A 17,513-nucleotide genomic window follows, 5' to 3' on the forward strand; every position below is an offset into this window, starting at 1 on the left:
CTAGGTGAACAATAAGACCCTGCTGCAGAGCACAGGGGGCTGGATTTGATACCCTGTGATAAAGTGATGTTTCTCTAGCACTTCTGTCCTCGACCCTCCAGGGCACCGCTGGCCTGAGGGCAGACTCAGGGCCCGATTCTTGTGGCCTTGGGGTGGTTGTGGGGGCCCCCTTCTGGACATGCCGGTCACCCCCACAGTGCAGACTAACACCGGGCCCCCCTCCAGTTCTGTCTGCAGGTTGTCCCTGACAGCAAACGCATTCTTGTACTAAACACATTTAAAAGCAGTTTCTCAGACTCACAGACTTAGAGAATGAACTTATGGTTGCCAGGGGGAAGGAGTGGCGGGGAAGGGATAGTTATGGAATTTGGGATGGACATGTACACACTGCTATAGTCAAAATGGTTAACCACAGGGAACTCTGCTCAATGTTACGTGGCAGCCTGGATGGGAGGGGAGTTTGACATGTATATGTGTGGCTGAGTCCCTTTGCTGTGCACCTGAAACTATCACAACATTGTTAATTGGCTACACCCACATACAAAATAAAAAGTTTTTTAAAAAATAAAAGCAGTTTCTGCCACTGCTATAAATGGCAAACCAGCATCACCTGCCATAAATAGAAATTAGTCCTAAACTTGACTGTTTATTTCTAAAGGTCCATCTGTGAATATCTAGGCCCAGCCCACAAAGTATGGGGAAGGGGGGCACCCAGGCCGACAGAGCCTAGAGCAGCCTCCTGTCACCTCTCATCGCGCAGAGAAACAGAGGCCGAGAGACACGTACAGGTGCAGAGAAGACCCTGCCCGTCTCACCCGGCGGGTCTGACTAACACAGAGCTGGGGGCTCACCTCTGCTCCCTGGGGAGGAGCCACGGGTCCCAGGAGCAGGTGGTGGCCTTGGCGGCCTCATTCTCTCCCCTCCTGCTTCGTCCACTTTGCCACGAGGCCTCCTTGCTGCTCCTCAAACGCACATTCCCCTCCCCCCAGGGTCATGCAGGGCTGCTTTGCCTGCTCTGACACTGCCTGCTCCCATCAGCAAGGCCTTCCCTCCTTGAATAAAATACGAGTGCGCACCTGCTCCCCCTGACAGACACACACTCTCCTGAGACCCTGCTTTTCTTCTCAGCATCAGCACAGCGGCCCTCTGCCTGTTCTTGCCCCATGAGCCGGGCTCCAGAGCCCAGGACTTTGTGGTCAGAGCTCTCCCTCCAGCATCTAGAGCAGGTGTACACACTGTCACTGGGGGGACCCTCCCTGGCACCCGTGGTGACCGTCTGTGTCACACCTTGGCTCTGCAGGCACCGGTTGGTTGCTAGTTGATTCCAGCTGTGCTAGACACTGGCCTGGGTTGAGGACGGTGGCCAGGCCGGGAGCATACCTCGGACAGGCCTGTCCTAGAGCAGCTGGCATAGGAGGGGAGTGGGCATTGGGGACGCCCCTTGGGCTGACCCCCTCCCACAGGCCTGGCTGCAGAGATGTTTCTGGACCTCCCACAAGATAAACCATGGCAGGCAGAGTCAGGGAGGGGGTTCCTGGGGTCAGTGTTGAATGGAGACCACCTCACGGCTGGCGACCTTGAGGGGCTGAGGCGTCCAGAGTCCCACTGCGGGGCACCCCCAGGGCTCTGCCAACCCGACGTGGAAGTTCTGGCCACCTGGGGTCCAGGGGGATGAGGAGCAAGGAGGAGATGTGGGGCCTCCCGTCTGACCTGCCCAGGCCCTGTTCTGCGTGGGCGTCCTGGGGAAGATGACACACAAGACCTGGCTCAGGAGCCCGCTGTCCGGTGCAGGCAACTCCTCACTAAACGGGTCACACATGGGTCACACATGTGCCACACGGCCGGCCCGAGACAGATGGCGCTTGGCTCCTGGGCCCCGGCCGCCCACCTCTGTTCCCACCCTGCTCTTGGTGGCCAGCAGAGGTCATTCTTTGGGGACAGTAAAGAGACGATGGGACAACCTGGTGACTGGTTAAGCTGTGCTCCTAAGTCCACCATGAGCCTTTTAGATAAAGTGAAGGTCGAGATGGACCTGGGCCCCCTGGGTCAGGACAGCCCAGTGCAACAACAGGTGTCCAGTAAGAGAATATGAGGGCAGAGAACACATGAGACGGGGCAGAGGCTGGAGTGACCACAAGCCAAGGATGCCAGGGGCTGCAGCATGACCGGAAGCCAGCAGATACACAGGCAGTGTTCCACGACCCTCCAGAAGGAACCGGCACAGCCCAGCCTTGGTCTTGGACACCTGCCCCCCACAGCTGTCATTTGACGGCACACAGTGAGTGGTCACCCCAGGAACCAAGGCCTCAGCTTGCCCTTCCCAAGCCACTGGCGGGACCGAGGCCCCCAAAACAGCCCCATCCCCACGCTGGCCTGCCTTGACGCAGATGGAGAGACCCTGCTGGGAGAGGCTGTCCTGAGATCCCACGGCCTCAGCATTGGGACTCTGCCCATGTGACTGCCGGGTGGGAGGGAGCGAGACCCAGGCTGGAAGGCTGAGAGGAGGGACCTCATCCCAACTTGCTCCTGGCACCCCACAGCAAAGGGAGGGATTTAACCAGAGCAGAGGAAGGAAAGTGTTCACCCCTTGACACTGCTGTCATGTGACTGACTACAGCAAGAAGTCCCCCCTCCAATCTTTCTTATCTAATTGTGGAATCACCACCTCTACATTGGGACCATTATGGGCTGCGGCCCTAAGAAGACACTGGAGAACCAAACCATCTCAGAGACATGGGGCCACTTCATGTGTGTGTTTGCATGGATGTGTATGTTTGTGTACCAGTGTGCGTGCACATACATGTATGCGTATAGGCACGTGTATATGTGTATGTGTGTATGTGTGGTGTGTCTGTGTGTGCATGCCTGGGACTGTGTGCACGTTGGTGCCTGTGCAATTGTGTGTTGTACAGACAACCACCACTAGAGGGCACTGCCGGTCCTACTTTTGGGAGCCAGGTGGCGGTGGCGGTGGGGTCCTTCTAGGCTGTGTGGTGCAGGGGTGAGGGGAGTGCGGGGTTCAGAAAGAAAACCCAGCGAGAAGGAGGAAATATGGGCAGGGACCCAGCAGAGCCCAGTGTCCCCCCATGGGTGGGGCCTCTGAGATCCAGCCAGCCTTGCTGAGCTCAGACAGGTCATCACAGGGTCACTAGGGGAATGCGGGCCAGGCTTTGCTGTGGCTTTAGCTTTAGAAAGCATACTTTCCAGACTTCATAACGGTCACCCAGGGTGGGTGGCGGGGCCCAGGTGGACCGTGGGAAACGTCCCTGGACAGACACCCTCTTGCAAATGTTCCAGCTTTAGTTGTTGGGAGGGTCTAGCGTGGGTAAGAGATGTGATGTTTTTATTTAAAAAGCCTTCCTCGGGTCTTGCTTCTTGGCCTTAGCGTGCTTGTCACCATTTGCGTGAGTGCGGGGAGGGACCCCGGAGTTGGTGGGCTGCGTGGGGCTGTTTTCAGGGTGGTTCTAGTGCCTCTTGCTGGTGGATGCACAGGCCACACGCAATATCTCCACCTGTCCTTCCGCCAACCCTGGGGAACGGATGCAATACCATCCCCACTTTGCAGGTGATCAAACTGGGTTCTCAGGTCGGAACTGGTGACCCATGTGGCGGCTGGATCCCGGACTCCAGCAACCCTCTTCCTGGGCCCCCCTGGGACTCAGAGAGGACCCTGGGCCCAGCTCTGGACCAGTCATCGGCCAGCGTTCCTCCTCCACCTCTGCTCTCCCTGTGACACGCCCACCGCAGCGGAGCGGGAGGGAGGTGGGGGCCTGGGCCACCCGTTGAAGGATGGTTGGTGATAGCTGTGGCTACTAGGAGGCGTACTGAGCAGCTGCCCAGCAGTCCCCCTGCTCCTGCCAGGTGCAGAGCCCCCAGACCTGGGCAGCAGTGGTGCTGCAGTGAATTCATTAAAACATGATCTGACCATTTTCAAGTTTGGGAGGAGGGAAGAAAACTGCAAGCGAGTGTCCCCGGGGTTTTCACTCACCTCCTCGTAGCTCAGCATTTAAATTTTGCAGAACATCCATCAATAATGCAGCCGGCCGGCCTGCCCTAGAAAACCATCAAAGATTCCTGCACCCTCCACTCTCGGCCCTCTCCACTTGGGGATGCCAGGACACGCAGCTCGGATCCTGCTGCTCCTGGGACTGGACCAGCCTGTCCCTGGAGACACGGCAGCCTAACCACCTGCTTCTGTCTTCTCATGTGCTCAGCCCATGGGTGTCCTCAGGGCCTAAGAACACAACTGGGGATCCACTAGGTGGGCCCTGGGCGTGGGGAGAGCCGCAAGGCTGACGACCGGTTCACGCAAGCGCATTGAGACTTGTCCCAAAAGGCATGGAGAGTGTGGCCACTGAGGAAAATAGGCAGTGGGTCACCTTTTGACCACACGTCTATGTCTAGGCATATGCCCAAGAGGACGAGAACAGGCATCCAAGCGGGCTGGTCTGTGATCACAGCAGCACCTGTCATGGGGAGTGGTCTGCACGCCCACCAGTTGACGAGGGGATGAGCAAATGTGCCTGTCTGCAGCAGAATACGATTCAGCCATGAAAAAGGGTGAGGCACGGACCCCAGCCACAGCGTGGATGAGCCTTGAACACTAGATGCTCAGTGAGAATGGCCAGACCCGCAAAGGCTCATGGATGGTAGGAAATGCCCAAAGCAGGCCGCTCCACTGGGAGGGCAGATTAGAGGGGCCGGGCCTGGGGGGCTGAGGGTGGGGAGTCACTGCTGACGCCTGGGTATCCTTCAGGGCTAGAAAGGCCCTGAGACAGACAGTGGTCCGGGGGGTGGGGAGGGAGCACAGCACTGCAGAGGTGCCGAACGCTGCCGACCCACCCACGTGAACACAGTGGGCTTCACAGACCCAAATGACACTTCCAGGTGCCAACACTCCACTTCTGCCTTGTGGGGTCCCCAGGCACCCACATCCCACTCTGGGCCTGCAGGCTGACCTCAGCAGGCTGAACAGCCTCATAGGGCACACACTCCACACCCATAGCTTCAGCCAGGCAGCACCACCCTGACCTGCATGGGAAGCTGGCCTGTGCCCGGTGGTACCCTAGTCCATCCTCCTGGTGGCTTCAGACTCTAGGCCCTAGGTCTGCTGCTGCTTCTCTTAAAAGCCACTGTCAAGAGTGAGAATACAGGGCTTCCCTGGTGGCTCAGTGGTGAAGAATCTACCTACCAGTGTAGGAGACACAGGTTCGAATCCTGGTGTGGGAAGATTCCACATGCCTCAGGGCAGCTAAGCCCCAGAAAGTAGGTATGGGACTGAGGGCCTGAGCCACTCCCGGGCATGCTCTGTGGGCAGCTGCTCTGTGGTCTTGATGGCTCTGTCCCACATGGAGAGAATCCATCAGGGAACTCAGCACAGACTCTGGCTTTTATTTTGCATTTGTCATCTTTCTCTAAAGAAAGTGCTGTCATCTGCTTTCCCTGGGGCTTATTTCCCACTGTGACAACATTAAGTGGAGGCCGGCAGGGAGGTGACATCTGGAAAGCCCTGGAAACGCTGGGAACCAGCTGGACCCAGTGTGGCCAGGAGCGTGGTGTCAAGGGTCCCCGTGCAGACGGATGCACAGGCCATGGGTCCTGGAGGGGTTGCCCTGCTCACTGCCAGACCTCCACGTCTGCAGGACCATCCTGTGACTCAGGAGACCCTTGGACGGCATGGGTGAAGCCAATCTTGGAGGCAAGCTGGAGCCCTGAGACCCTCCTAGGATCACTTTTCTTCTTCCCTCTTTTTTTTGTGGGGTGCAATGACTTCAGGGGTGAGGACCCAATGTGAGGGGGTTAGTGGATTCAATGGGCAATTTTTTTTTCTCTGAGACCACAAAACCACATTTGGTGTCTTAAAAACAGTGTTTGGCAAAAATGATTCGAGCATTGGCCAGTGGGATATATTGAACCTCCTTCAGGGATCACATCCTTGTCATGGTAAAGGGACTTGTGTAACTGAATGAATCTATGGTAACTCAATGGTGCAGGGCTACACAAGATGGATGGATCATAGTGGAGAGTTTTGACAAAACATGGTCCACTGGAGGGGGAAATGGCAACCCACTCCAGTATTCTTGCCCCAAGAACCCCATGAACAGTATGAAAAGGCAAAAAGACATGACATTGGAAGATAAGCCCCCCAGGCTGGTAGGTGTCCAGTATGCTACTAGGGAAGAGTGAAGGGCAATTACTAATAGCTCCAGAAAGAATGAAGTGGCTAGGTCAAAGCAGAAACAGTGCTCAGCTGTGGATGTGTCTGGTGGTAAAAATCAAGTCCAATGCTATAAAGAACAATATTGCATAGGAACCTGAAATGTTACGTCCATGAATCAAGGTAAATTGGAGATTTAAGCAGGAGATTGTAAGAGTGAACATCGACCTCTTAGGAATCAGTGAACTAAAACGGACAGGAATGGGCAAATTTAATTCAGATGACCATTATATCTACTACTGTGGGCAAGAATCCCTTAGAAGAAATAGAGTAGCCCTCATAGTCAACAAAAGAGTCCAAAATGCGGTTACTTGGGAGCAGTCTCAAAAATGACAGAATGATCTCTGTTCACTTCTAAGGCAAACCATTCAACATCACAGTAATCCAAGTCTATGCCCCAACCACTAATGCCGAAGAAGCTGAAGTTGACCAGTTCTATGAAGACCTACAAGACCTTCTAGAACTAACACCAAAAAAGATATCCTTTCATCACAGTGGACTGGAATGCAAAAGTAGGAAGTCAAGAGATACCTGGAGTAACAGGCAAGTTTGGCCTTGGAGTAAAAAATGAAGCAGGGCAAAGGCTAACAGAGTTTTGCCAAGAGAACACACTGGTCATAGCAAACACCCTTTTCCAACAAAAGAGGTGACTCTACACATGGACATCACCAAATGGTCAATACTGAAATCAGATTGATTATATTCTTTGCAGCTATAGATGGAGAACTTCTATACAGTCAGCAAAAATAAGACCTGGAGTTGACTGTGGCTCAGGAGCCTGGTGGACCACAGCCCATGGGGTCACGGAGTCAGACATGACTGAGTGACTAACTCACAAACACACACACACACACACACACACGGAAAACCACTAGGTCATTCAGGTATGACTAACACACACACACACACACAGGGAAAACCACTAGGTCATTCAGGTATGACCTAAATCAAATCCCTTATGATTATACAGTGGAGGTGACAAATAGATTCAAGGGATTAGATCTAAGATCATGGCATTCAGTTCCATCACTTCATGGCAAATAGGAGAGAAAGTGGAAGCAGTGACAGATTTTATTTTCTTGGGCTCCAAGATCACTGCGGATGGTGACGGCAGCCATGAAATTAAAAAATGCTTGCTCCTTGGAAGAAAAGCTGTGACAAACCTACACAGCATATTATAAAGCAGAGACATTACTTTGCCGACAAAGGTCTGTATAGTCAAAGCTATGGATTTTTCAGTAGTTATGTATAGATGTGAGAGCTGAACCAAAAAGGAGGCTGAGCGCCAAAGAATTGATGCTTTCGAATTGTAGTGCTGGAGAAGACTCTTGAGAGTCCCCTGGACTGCAAGGAGATCAAACCAGTCAGTCCTAAAGGAAATCAACCCTGAATATTCATTGGATGGGCTGATGCTGAAGCTGAAGCTCCAATACTTTGGTCACCTGATGCGAAGAGCTGACTTATCAAAAAGACCCTGATGCTGGGAAAGATTGAGGGCAGGAGGAGAAGGGGGCAACAGAGGATGAGATGGTTGGATGGCATCACTGACTCAATGAACATGGGCTTGAGCAAACTCTGGGATTAGTGAAGGACAGGGAAGCCTGGCATGCTGCAGTCCATGGGGTCGCAAAGAGTCAGACACGACTTAGCGACTAAACGACATGCACTGAACTCTGCCTGGTCCAAGACCACTGCTGACCCCACTCCCCCTGATGCCTGCTATGGTATTACAGAGAGCTCATTTTCCAGGAAAACAAATTTTTGGAATTTTCCATGTGGCCTGTCGTGACGCTTCTTGTGAGCAAGGGGCGATGCTGGTCTTGTCACTAAGAATGTTTTCCACCTGAGCTGAGTCCCATGAGTGAATTTGTAAAGTTAGTGGAGGTCACAATCATCACTGGCCCTGGGATAAGCCATCTTTATCAGTCATCGCTCTCTGTGAAATACCATCTGATAGCCACATAGGGTGGAGATGCTTGGAAAATATAGAAAGGTGTTGGAGTTGCTTTCTTAAAAGTCCTATGAACCATAATATGGTGAATTTGGCCCACCTTTGGAAGAAGTTTCAAGGTGGTGAGCCGCCCATGGTCAGCGGTTCAAGGATAGAGCTGGATGGGCAGATCACACAGCCCAGTGACTACCCTCCCTCCAGAGCACCACCTGCCTGGCTTATCAGGCCATAAATATTCTAATTAGGAGGGAGGCAGATGAGCAGGATTAGCGAGAGGGGCCCCTCCGATGATGGGGATGCGAGAGACACTCAGCTGCTCCTGTGTCACCCCGGCTCTCCTGACATTTTAATCATGTAGAAATGCTCGATTTACATAGCTCTGCCTAATTAGACACAGTGGCAATTATGTTTGTGGATTTTCCTCCTTTCTAAAGACTTACTCTGCAAACAGGAAGCCAGTTCTGAAAGAAGTTATCTGCCTTGTTTCCCCGCCAAGGGGAAAGCTCTGTCCACAGGAGTGGGGGTGGGAGTGATCAGCATTCTTCAAAGAGAACAGAAAGGCCCTGCCCATGGTCCTTTGTACGTTTAGTTCATGGATGTCCAGACAAAGCCACAGGTCGTGTTGGGAAAGCACATGGGAAGGGCGCGGCAGGCTGAGTTCCTGCCCAGCGTGTGTGCACCCTCCACACGTGCAGCTGAGGCCCTGCAATGTCTAAGTCGAGACATACGAGCCACTGCCAGCCAGAGGAGTCTGGCATCCCACCCACAGAGGGCAGCTCGGGACAGAAAGCGGACAGTGTAGTGGATGGCGTCCCCAGCAACTGGGCACTGGCTGCCCCAAGGGGCTTGCCTTTAGTGCAGTTAGTATCGGGAGTGCATGGTACCCAGTAAGTGCTCAGTGAACACCACCTTTCTCCCTCCCTCTCCCCACTGCCCACCTGAATGACCATCTCCCTGGGGGAGGCTCAGAGCGAGCCCCCCAACCCTGTGTGCATCCTCTGACCCACCCCCTGTGTGGCTCCAAGCCCCAGGCCACCATCCTTCTGCCCCCAGCTCACACTGGTCCCAGGTGTCTGTGTGGCCCCAGACAGGCTGGCTGTGGTCCCTCCCTCTGGGCCACCAAGCTTCCAGCTCACCCGTCCATCCACACTGTGTCCTTATCCTGGCCTCACATGACCTGGGCCCTGGGGATGGAACCCTCTCTCGGCCCCTCACCACGTCTCTCCCTGTCCCTCGGGTCACATGTCTCCTTGTGGGGACGCTGGAGACGTCCCACAGGGGACAGTGGGATGCTGGGAGAGAGGCTCATGCACGTGACATGGGCCATGCAGGCCCACAGGATGGGACCCCCAGCAAAGAAGAAAAGTCCACAGAGTATCTGCCCTACACTTGGCTCTGTAGGAACGGGCTACCCTGAGGAGGTGACATCTGGTGAGAACACGGGAAGAGCCAGATCGGAGAGGCCAGCGAGTCCGGTGGCTGGAGAGAGGAGGGGTGGAGACAGAAGCCAGCGTGGTGGTGGTGGTAGGGCCAGCCCGTGGGATACCAGGGCCGAGGAGCTCAGGTGCTGGGGGCCTCAGGGTGCTAGTCCTGCTACCCATGTCCTGGTCCACCGCCCCCCTCCCTCTGTCTGCGGGGCTGCCCTTTCCTGGGCTGGGCCCTCCCAGGCTGCCCCCTGCACACCTGAGGGCTCGTCCCGCAGTGGGGAAAGTGGCGGGAGGAGTGGCCAGCAGCTGTCTCAGGATAATCGCACTCCTGGTCCATGGACGCGCTAATTAGTGCAGACAGCTTGTGCTTAATTATTTCACTTGACCCACTTAAGATTCAGCAACCGCCTGCTCTGGGGGTTGTGGGGGAGCTGGTAAGGTGCCCATGACTGACCCAGTGCGGTCCCAAAGTAGATGCCCGGCCTCGGGGGTGGGACTGAGCCGATCAGAGGCCAGAGGACACTGGGCTGGGCACCCTCCAGACTATTTCTTCCCATTCAGTTGGGTCGCTGAGAACTTGAAGCCAGGCTGGTCCCAGAAAACTGGCTGGTCCATCGCATGTCTGGCAGCCAGCCAGGTGCTGCGGAGCCCGAGGAGGGGGTATGCACGTTGAACTCTCCGAGAGGTACCCCTGCCCCCACCTGGGCCCAGAGTGGGTGCCTGCTTCAGGATCGGTTGCCAGACAAAAACAGCCTGCTCAGTTAAATGTGAACTTCAGACAACAACAAACAGTTTGTGGTATGGGGGCCAAGCCCCTCCTGAGCTCTGAGACCCCATGGCCCTGGGCAACTAAGAGCCCTGCAGCCTCACCTTTCTCATCTGTAAAGAAACGCTGCTCCAGGAGTCCCCCCAGGGCAGTTTCAAGGACTAAGATGTGACAGTGCGCACAGTGCTTGGCCCGTGCTGGGGTCCCCGGGGTGCCCCACTGTCCGGAACAGGCTCTGCCATGCATGAGCTCAGCACACATTTGCACGAGTAGCAGACATGCCCACACCTCCTCCTGCTTCTGGCTGACCACCCGTTCTCTGTCTGTCCCTCCCTCTACACCTGCGCGGTTATTTGTAGGTAAAGGCAAACCAGGGACAGCCCGCAGGCCACTCACAGGGGAAAGCAGGGGCATGGCATTCAGAGCCACTCTGCACCTTCGGAACCAGCAGCTTCTCCGAGCTTTCCCAGCTGGGGTCTCCCTGCTCTGCAGAAGGTCCCCTGGGTGCTGCCCTCTCTCCTCAGGACAGAGGCCCTGGAAACACCTCTTCTCTCCTCCAAGCTTTAAACTGCAGCCAGATTCCCAGCAGGACCGTGCGGTGGGCTGCTCATTATCTCAAACAGGGCAGGTGATGGCTCAGAGGGCTGGGCGATTGGGGCCAAGGGCTGTTACAACCTGCTCCCGCCTCTCTGCTTCCTTCACCTGAAGTCCAGGCTCATCTAGCAATGAGCGGGGGCTCTTTAGAGGTGGTGGAGTCCAGTGAGGCTGTGCTGGGCAGGGGAGTGGATCTGCCCCCCGGGGGAGGTGGGTGGGACCCTCTGCTCTGCCGGGCTGGGGCCCAAGGTTGCCAGGATCTTGGACTCATGGTCTCCAGCACTGAGAGAGGACACACTTCCTTTGTCAGGACAGCCCTGGGACACTCATACACACCCTTCCCGAGACCAGGACGGGGCCTCCCTGGACACCGCTCCCCATCAAATCCTTTGTGGACGGCACATGATGCCATTTCCTTATAAGCCACGCCACTACCTGGACTCAATTGTCAGCCCCATGTGAGCAGTCACCACTCGCCCTGTCCACTACTCTCTGTCTGGCACCCTTGGTGGTTTCCAGCACAAAGTCGATGCTCAGTGAAAATTTTTGATCAAAAGGAGTCTGTGGGGTGGGAATCTGTGATTGCTCAGAACCAGTTAGACATGTGGTGTGCAGTGTTCAGAAAAAGCGGATCTTCAGTCCCAAAGGGGAGGAAATATAACTGATTATATCAACCTCCAAGGCTCAGAGCAAGGCCACCTCTTCTGAGAAGCCTCCGACTTCTTCATAGTTAGCTCTACCTCATCCATTCACGACACCTTGTGGACACGGTCCACTGCCTATACATGCAATCCATTGCATATACACATGATCTACTCTATATACATGTGCAATCCACTACACATACACATGATCCACTGCATATAAACACATGGTTCACTGTACATACACATGATCTTCTCCACATTCACAACAATCCACTATATATATATACATGTGAAACCAACTACCTATATGTACTTGTGATCCACCATGTATACACACGGTCCGCTGTATATACACGGTCCGCTGTATATACACACAATCCACTTCATATCAACATGTGATCCACTTCATATCAACACATGATCCACATCATATAAACACACAATTCACATCAAACAAACACATGATCCACATAATACACATGATCCACATAATACAAACACAATCTACGTCATATAAACATGTGATCCAATCATATAAACATGATCCACTTTATATAAACATGCAACCCACATCATATAAACACACGATCCACATCATATAAACATGTGATCCACTTCATACAAACAAGTGATCCACTTTATATAAACGTAACCCACATCATATAAACACATGATCCGCACCATAAACATGTCATCCACTGCATATACACGATTCCCCCTCCTCCGTTCCTCTGGTGGCAGCAGCAGCGAACACCACCATTCCGCCCAGGCCCATGGTGACCTCCCTCTGGGTCATCCTCTCCCATACAGACTGCAGTGGGGAGGTCGTGCCCCAGCCCCACGGCGCGCACCTCACCTCTCGGTCCAGGCCAGCAGCCACTGTCACAATGTCGCCCGTCTCACTGTTGATGGTGAACATGTTCTGGGAGGGGCTCTGCGGGGTCTGGGTCACAATCCGGTAGCGCACCATCCCGTTGGCCGTGGTGGCGTCATCCGCGTCGTTGGCTGTGACTGTCATCACATAGGTGCCTGCAACAGAGATGGCAGCTCATGTGGGACTCGCTTGCTACGCCTGCCGCTGCCTCTCACACACACCCCGGCAGATGTCTCCCACAGTCATGTCTTCCTGGAGGCTGGATGTGGTGCGTGTCCTTCTCCACTCGTGGGCTGGACTGCTGCCAGGCCCTGGGGAATGTGTCTGTCCCTACCCCTACCCCCATATCCCCCTGCAGAACCACGGGGGTGGGGCCTTCTTCCCGAGCTCAAGTCTGCTCTGAGGTTGCTGTTCTGACTTCATCAGGAGAGGGAGCCACCCAGGGTCAGCGCAGCCCGCAATTCCGGCTCAAAACCCAGCACAGTGCCTCCTGAGCCCCACAGCCCAAGGCTCTGGCCGGCATGGTGGGGCTCAGCACATGGTAAAGAAACAGGGCTGTATCCTTAAGGTGCCTAATAGGCACTCGAGGATGCTAAGTGAGAAGGGACCCCACAGAGGGGATGCTGTGCACACGGGATGCAGAGGCAGGTGGAGTAAATTCGGGGTGTGCGAGCCCAGAGGTGGTGAGTACCCACACCTCTCTCAGCTCAGTGCCCGTTCCCCACCAGGTGCCAGGGTCAAGGTCTGCAGACGACATCCCAGGATAGTCCCCTGCCTCCTGAGAGCAGGGTGTGGTGTTCCTGTTGTTGTCCACCTTTCCCCACTGGGAGGCCCTGGCTAGATCAGCATACCCTCCAACCCTGGCCACAGTGATCGGGTCAGCAGTGGGATGACCAGTCAAAGCTTGGGAGCAAGGGGATGTGCTTTTTGGGGTTTCTAGGAATTCAGTGTGCCATCCTTGCCCCTGGACTTGGCTGGGCCGGCGTGTGAGGTTGGGGGCTGTGGTTACTTTGTGGCAACAGAGACGGAAACTGAAGGACAGGGCCATCTCAGAGGAAACAAAGCTGCGGCAGGCTCAAGTGACCACCTCTCACTGGGCAGCCCCTTGGTCAAGCTGCACCTGAAGCTCTTATCTATATACGGGAAAAAATGAAGACTTTTCTTTATAAAGCAGTTTTAGGTTCACAGCAAAATTGAGGGGAAGGTCCCTTAAAGATGCTTTGTACACCTGAACCAATATTAGAATATATTCCCCTTCTTGTTTAATGCTATTTTAGGCTTTCCTGGTGGTTCAGATGGTAAAGAATCTGCCTGCAATGCAGGAGACCCGGGTTTGATCCCCGGGTCAGGAAGATCCCCTGGAGAAGGAATGGCAACCCACTCCAGTATTCCTGCCTGGAGAATCCCATGGACAGAGGAGCCTGGCGGGCTACAGTCCATGAGGTCACAAAGAGTCAGACACGACTGAACTAACACTACACTACCTTTGTGGCTTGCAACCTGGAGTTCTGACTGGCATGGGCTCCCAGCCCTGCACCTGCCCCTGGGGCCTGCTGCCTTTGTCCTCATCTGCATGTTCTTGGTTCAGCTCCTTGTTCCCAGGTTGGAAGAGTGTGCTGTTGAGGGCCCACAGGGGTGAGGGAGTGTGGGCACCATCCTCCACTGGGTCCTTTTTGGAGGTGCTGGCTTATACTAGGCTGAACTTGGCTTGGGGCTGGGGGGCCTCCAGGCCTGTTGGGATCCAAGGTGGTGACGGGCAGGGGGCTTCATTCATCAGACACATGCTAGGCATTTGCTCTGGGCTAGTGCTGTGTGAGCAGCTAGGTGGACAGTGGTGGAGACACTTCCATGGTCAAGGCAGGGGTCTCTCCTGCATGCTCCCAGAGTCTCTCACTGCATGAGGTGTGTGCCCAGCAGTCCTCTCACGTGCCTGTCCAGCCTCTCCCACCCCCCGTGCAGGGAGGGCCTGACACAGAGTCAGCTTTACTGCTGGCTTTAACTGAATAAAAGTTTCTCAAGGCAGATGCATTTTATGGAAACAGAAAAGAAGGCAAACAGCAAGAGGAAGGCGGAAATCTGTTTTACAGGGCTCAGGTTTTCTATTCTCATCCTCCAACCAGAGATGAATGGGCTCAGGACCTGCCTCTTCATGACCGAAAGACAGGACATCCTCACTGGGTGGGGCTCGACGCTGCGGGAGGCAAGGAACTCCAGGCCTGCAGCCCCTGCTGACCACTCATGCAATCCTCAGATTTACATATAGTTTTTTTTTTATCAACATGTAATCCACGCATCAGAAAATTCACCCTTTTAAAGTGCACAAGTCAGTGTATTCTGGCATATTCAGTGTTGTGCCATTGTCAATAGAAAGTATCTAATTCCAGAGCATTCTGTCATCCCCCCAAAGAAATCTGTGTCCACTAAGAGTTTCCCCACATCCTCCTTCCCAGCCCCCGGCAACACGCATCCACTTTCTGTTTCTATGGATCGGGCTCTTCTGAGCACGGCTTATAAATGAAATCATATACTACGTGGCCTTTGCATCTGGTATCTTTCTCTGAGGCTAATGATTTCAGGGTTCATTCCTTTTTATGGCTGAATAATATTCCAGTGTATGGGGATGCTCAGCCCTCAATTTCCTGGTAGCTCAGTTGGTAAAGAATCCGCCTGCAATGCAGGGGACCCTGGTTCAATCCCTGGGTCGGAAAGATCCCCTGGAGAAGGGAATGGCTACCCACTCCAGTATTCTTGGGCTACCCTGGTGGTTCAGCTGGTAAAGAATCTGCTTGCAATGCAGGAGACCCTGGTTCAATTCCTGGGTCGGGAAGATCCCTTGGAGAAGAAAACAACTAGCTACTCCAGTACTCTTGCCTGGAGAGTTTCATGGACAGAGAGCCTGGCAGGCTATAGCCCATGGAGTCGCAAAGGGTCAGACATGACTGAGTGACTGTCACTTCACTTCACCCCTCAGTTACTGACTGAGTGCTTGCTGTGTGCAGACACCAGGCTCTGTGCTCAGTGTGTAGAGACCAACCATATGCACATGGTCCCACCCCTATCAGGCCTGTGAAGGGGACGGAACACACAGGAGAGGCCGTTCATTGCCAGCTGGGTAAGGGCTTTGAAGTGGGCAAGAGTGCTCACGTGAACATGTAGAGTAACCAGGTGGGAGGGGACTACAGAGGAAGCAGGGCAGGCCTGAGAGATGAGGGCAGTGGGGTGGGGAAGGTGGGGGGCAGGACTCTAGGCTGGGGGAACAAAGGCCCTGGGGCAGAGAAGAGCTCTGGATGTTTGAGGAAAAGAGAGGTGGGGGCATGTGATGGGGCTGGAGGTAGGCTGGGCCCACGGCAAGGATTTTGGACTTTGTTCTAAGATCACAGGGAGGTGTTTTCATCAGGAGGGTGGATCGAATATATGTCTTAAAGACACACGGAGGGCTCCCCTAGTGGTCCAGTGGTTAGGAATCCACCTTGCAATGCAGTGGGGGAGGGTGGGGACATGGTTCAATCCCTGGTCCAGGGAGATCCCACATGCCTGAGGGCAACTAAGCTTGAGAGCCACAACTACTGAGCCCACACACTCCCAACTGCTGAAGCCTGTGTGCCTAGAGCCTGTGCTTGGCAACAAGAGAAGCCACCGCAACGAGAACCCTGGGCACCACAATGAGGAGTAGCTCCCGCTCGCCACAACGAGAGAAAGGTGATATGCAGCACCGAAGACCCACCACAGTCAAAAAATAAAAAAAGTGAATAAATCAATCTTAAAAAAATATATCATTGAACAAAAGACATGCAGAGAACAGGCTGCAGGCAGCCGGAAGTGTGGGGGACGCGGGTAGCAGTGAGGACATGAACTCATTCGCTGGATTTCAGAGGGAATTGGCTGCAGTCAGACCAAGATGTTGCACACCCACTAGGATGTTTATTCCTTCATTCCACACATCTTTATCAAGTGTCTTCTAGGGGAAATATACAGAACTTCTGTGTTTTGAAAGTCATAGAAAGAAAGTCCATCAAACGCACCCACCTAGCTTCATGCAATGGCTATCCTCAAAGAATTGTGTGTAAACCCAGTTTTAATGAATTTAATTATCAGTAGAATTTCCCCAGAGGCATTCAGTATTTAAAAGAAATCCAGAAAGTCCTGTTTTTAGCAAATGGTGGACAATGTTATTTTAAACCAATCTTCCTCCCGAGGAAAACGAGAGAAGCTGGACCTCACATGCAGTAAGAGCATCTCATTCAGGGCAGAGACACACCAGTGGCGCAGACTTGGGGGGGCTGGCTGGAAAGGGGAGCCCAGGCCCGGGGCCGTCTTCCCTCTTGAGATGTTTGCTGATTCCAAATCAGCTTCTGACAGTGGAAGAGCTACATGGATCTTTCAACAGACTGATGGGAATGGGGTGAAAACACTGAGCTTAGGGCTTGCCGTGGGTGTGTGTGGGGGAGCACCTGGAAACGCTCGAGTCTTTGAGCTGATCTGGAAGGGCAGTGCACTTCCAGGGGTGAGGGTGAACGGGAAAGAGATGGCCTTGCAGGAGCACGGCTCTAGTTAAGGTGACTTAGGTTACCAGCGTCCCTGGCAGGAGAAAAAGCACATCCTCCACAGAGAAAGGTACCATCTCACACAGCCTCAAGTCATCATGGCAACTGTTCACACGCAGGGCTCAGCCTGTGATGAACCAGGCACACAGGAAGACAAAACCTGTCTGAAAACAGAGGGAAAGAACTGACCAGGACCAGAGCAGGGAAGACTCTGATAACTGAGTCATCAGAGGCAGATTAAAAACAAATCAGCCAGGAACTTCTCTAGGGGTCCAGTGGTTGAGAATCTGCCTTGGAATGCAGGGAACACAGGAGCCAAGATCCCACATGCCACAGGGCAACTAAGCTCGTGTGCCACAACCTCTGAGCTCGTGCTCTAGAGCCCGTGTGCTGCAATTAAGCTCCGATGCAGCCAAATAAAAACAGAGCCCAAATCTGCCAGAAAAATCAAAATGCACCCCTAGTCAATCACACAGGATGCCCCACACTAGGC

At 53.9% G+C, this 17,513-nt stretch overlaps 1 protein-coding gene across 1 annotated transcript in view; it reads right to left on the reverse strand.

Moving 5' to 3' along the window:
• Positions 1-17,513, reverse strand: part of CDH4 (cadherin 4) — a 476,927-nt gene that overhangs the window by 23,602 nt on the left and 435,812 nt on the right. Inside the window, exon 7 of the mRNA XM_081561133.1 lies at positions 12,459-12,631. Within this exon, the coding sequence (XP_081417259.1) occupies positions 12,459-12,631 (173 nt within the window). The remainder of the gene's footprint in view (positions 1-12,458; positions 12,632-17,513) is intronic.

The sequence above is a fragment of the Giraffa tippelskirchi genome, chromosome 13, assembly GCF_054371585.1.
Source record: "Giraffa tippelskirchi isolate mGirTip1 chromosome 13, T2T-mGirTip1v1.2.pri, whole genome shotgun sequence".
In the NCBI taxonomy this organism is placed as follows: domain Eukaryota; kingdom Metazoa; phylum Chordata; class Mammalia; order Artiodactyla; family Giraffidae; genus Giraffa; species Giraffa tippelskirchi.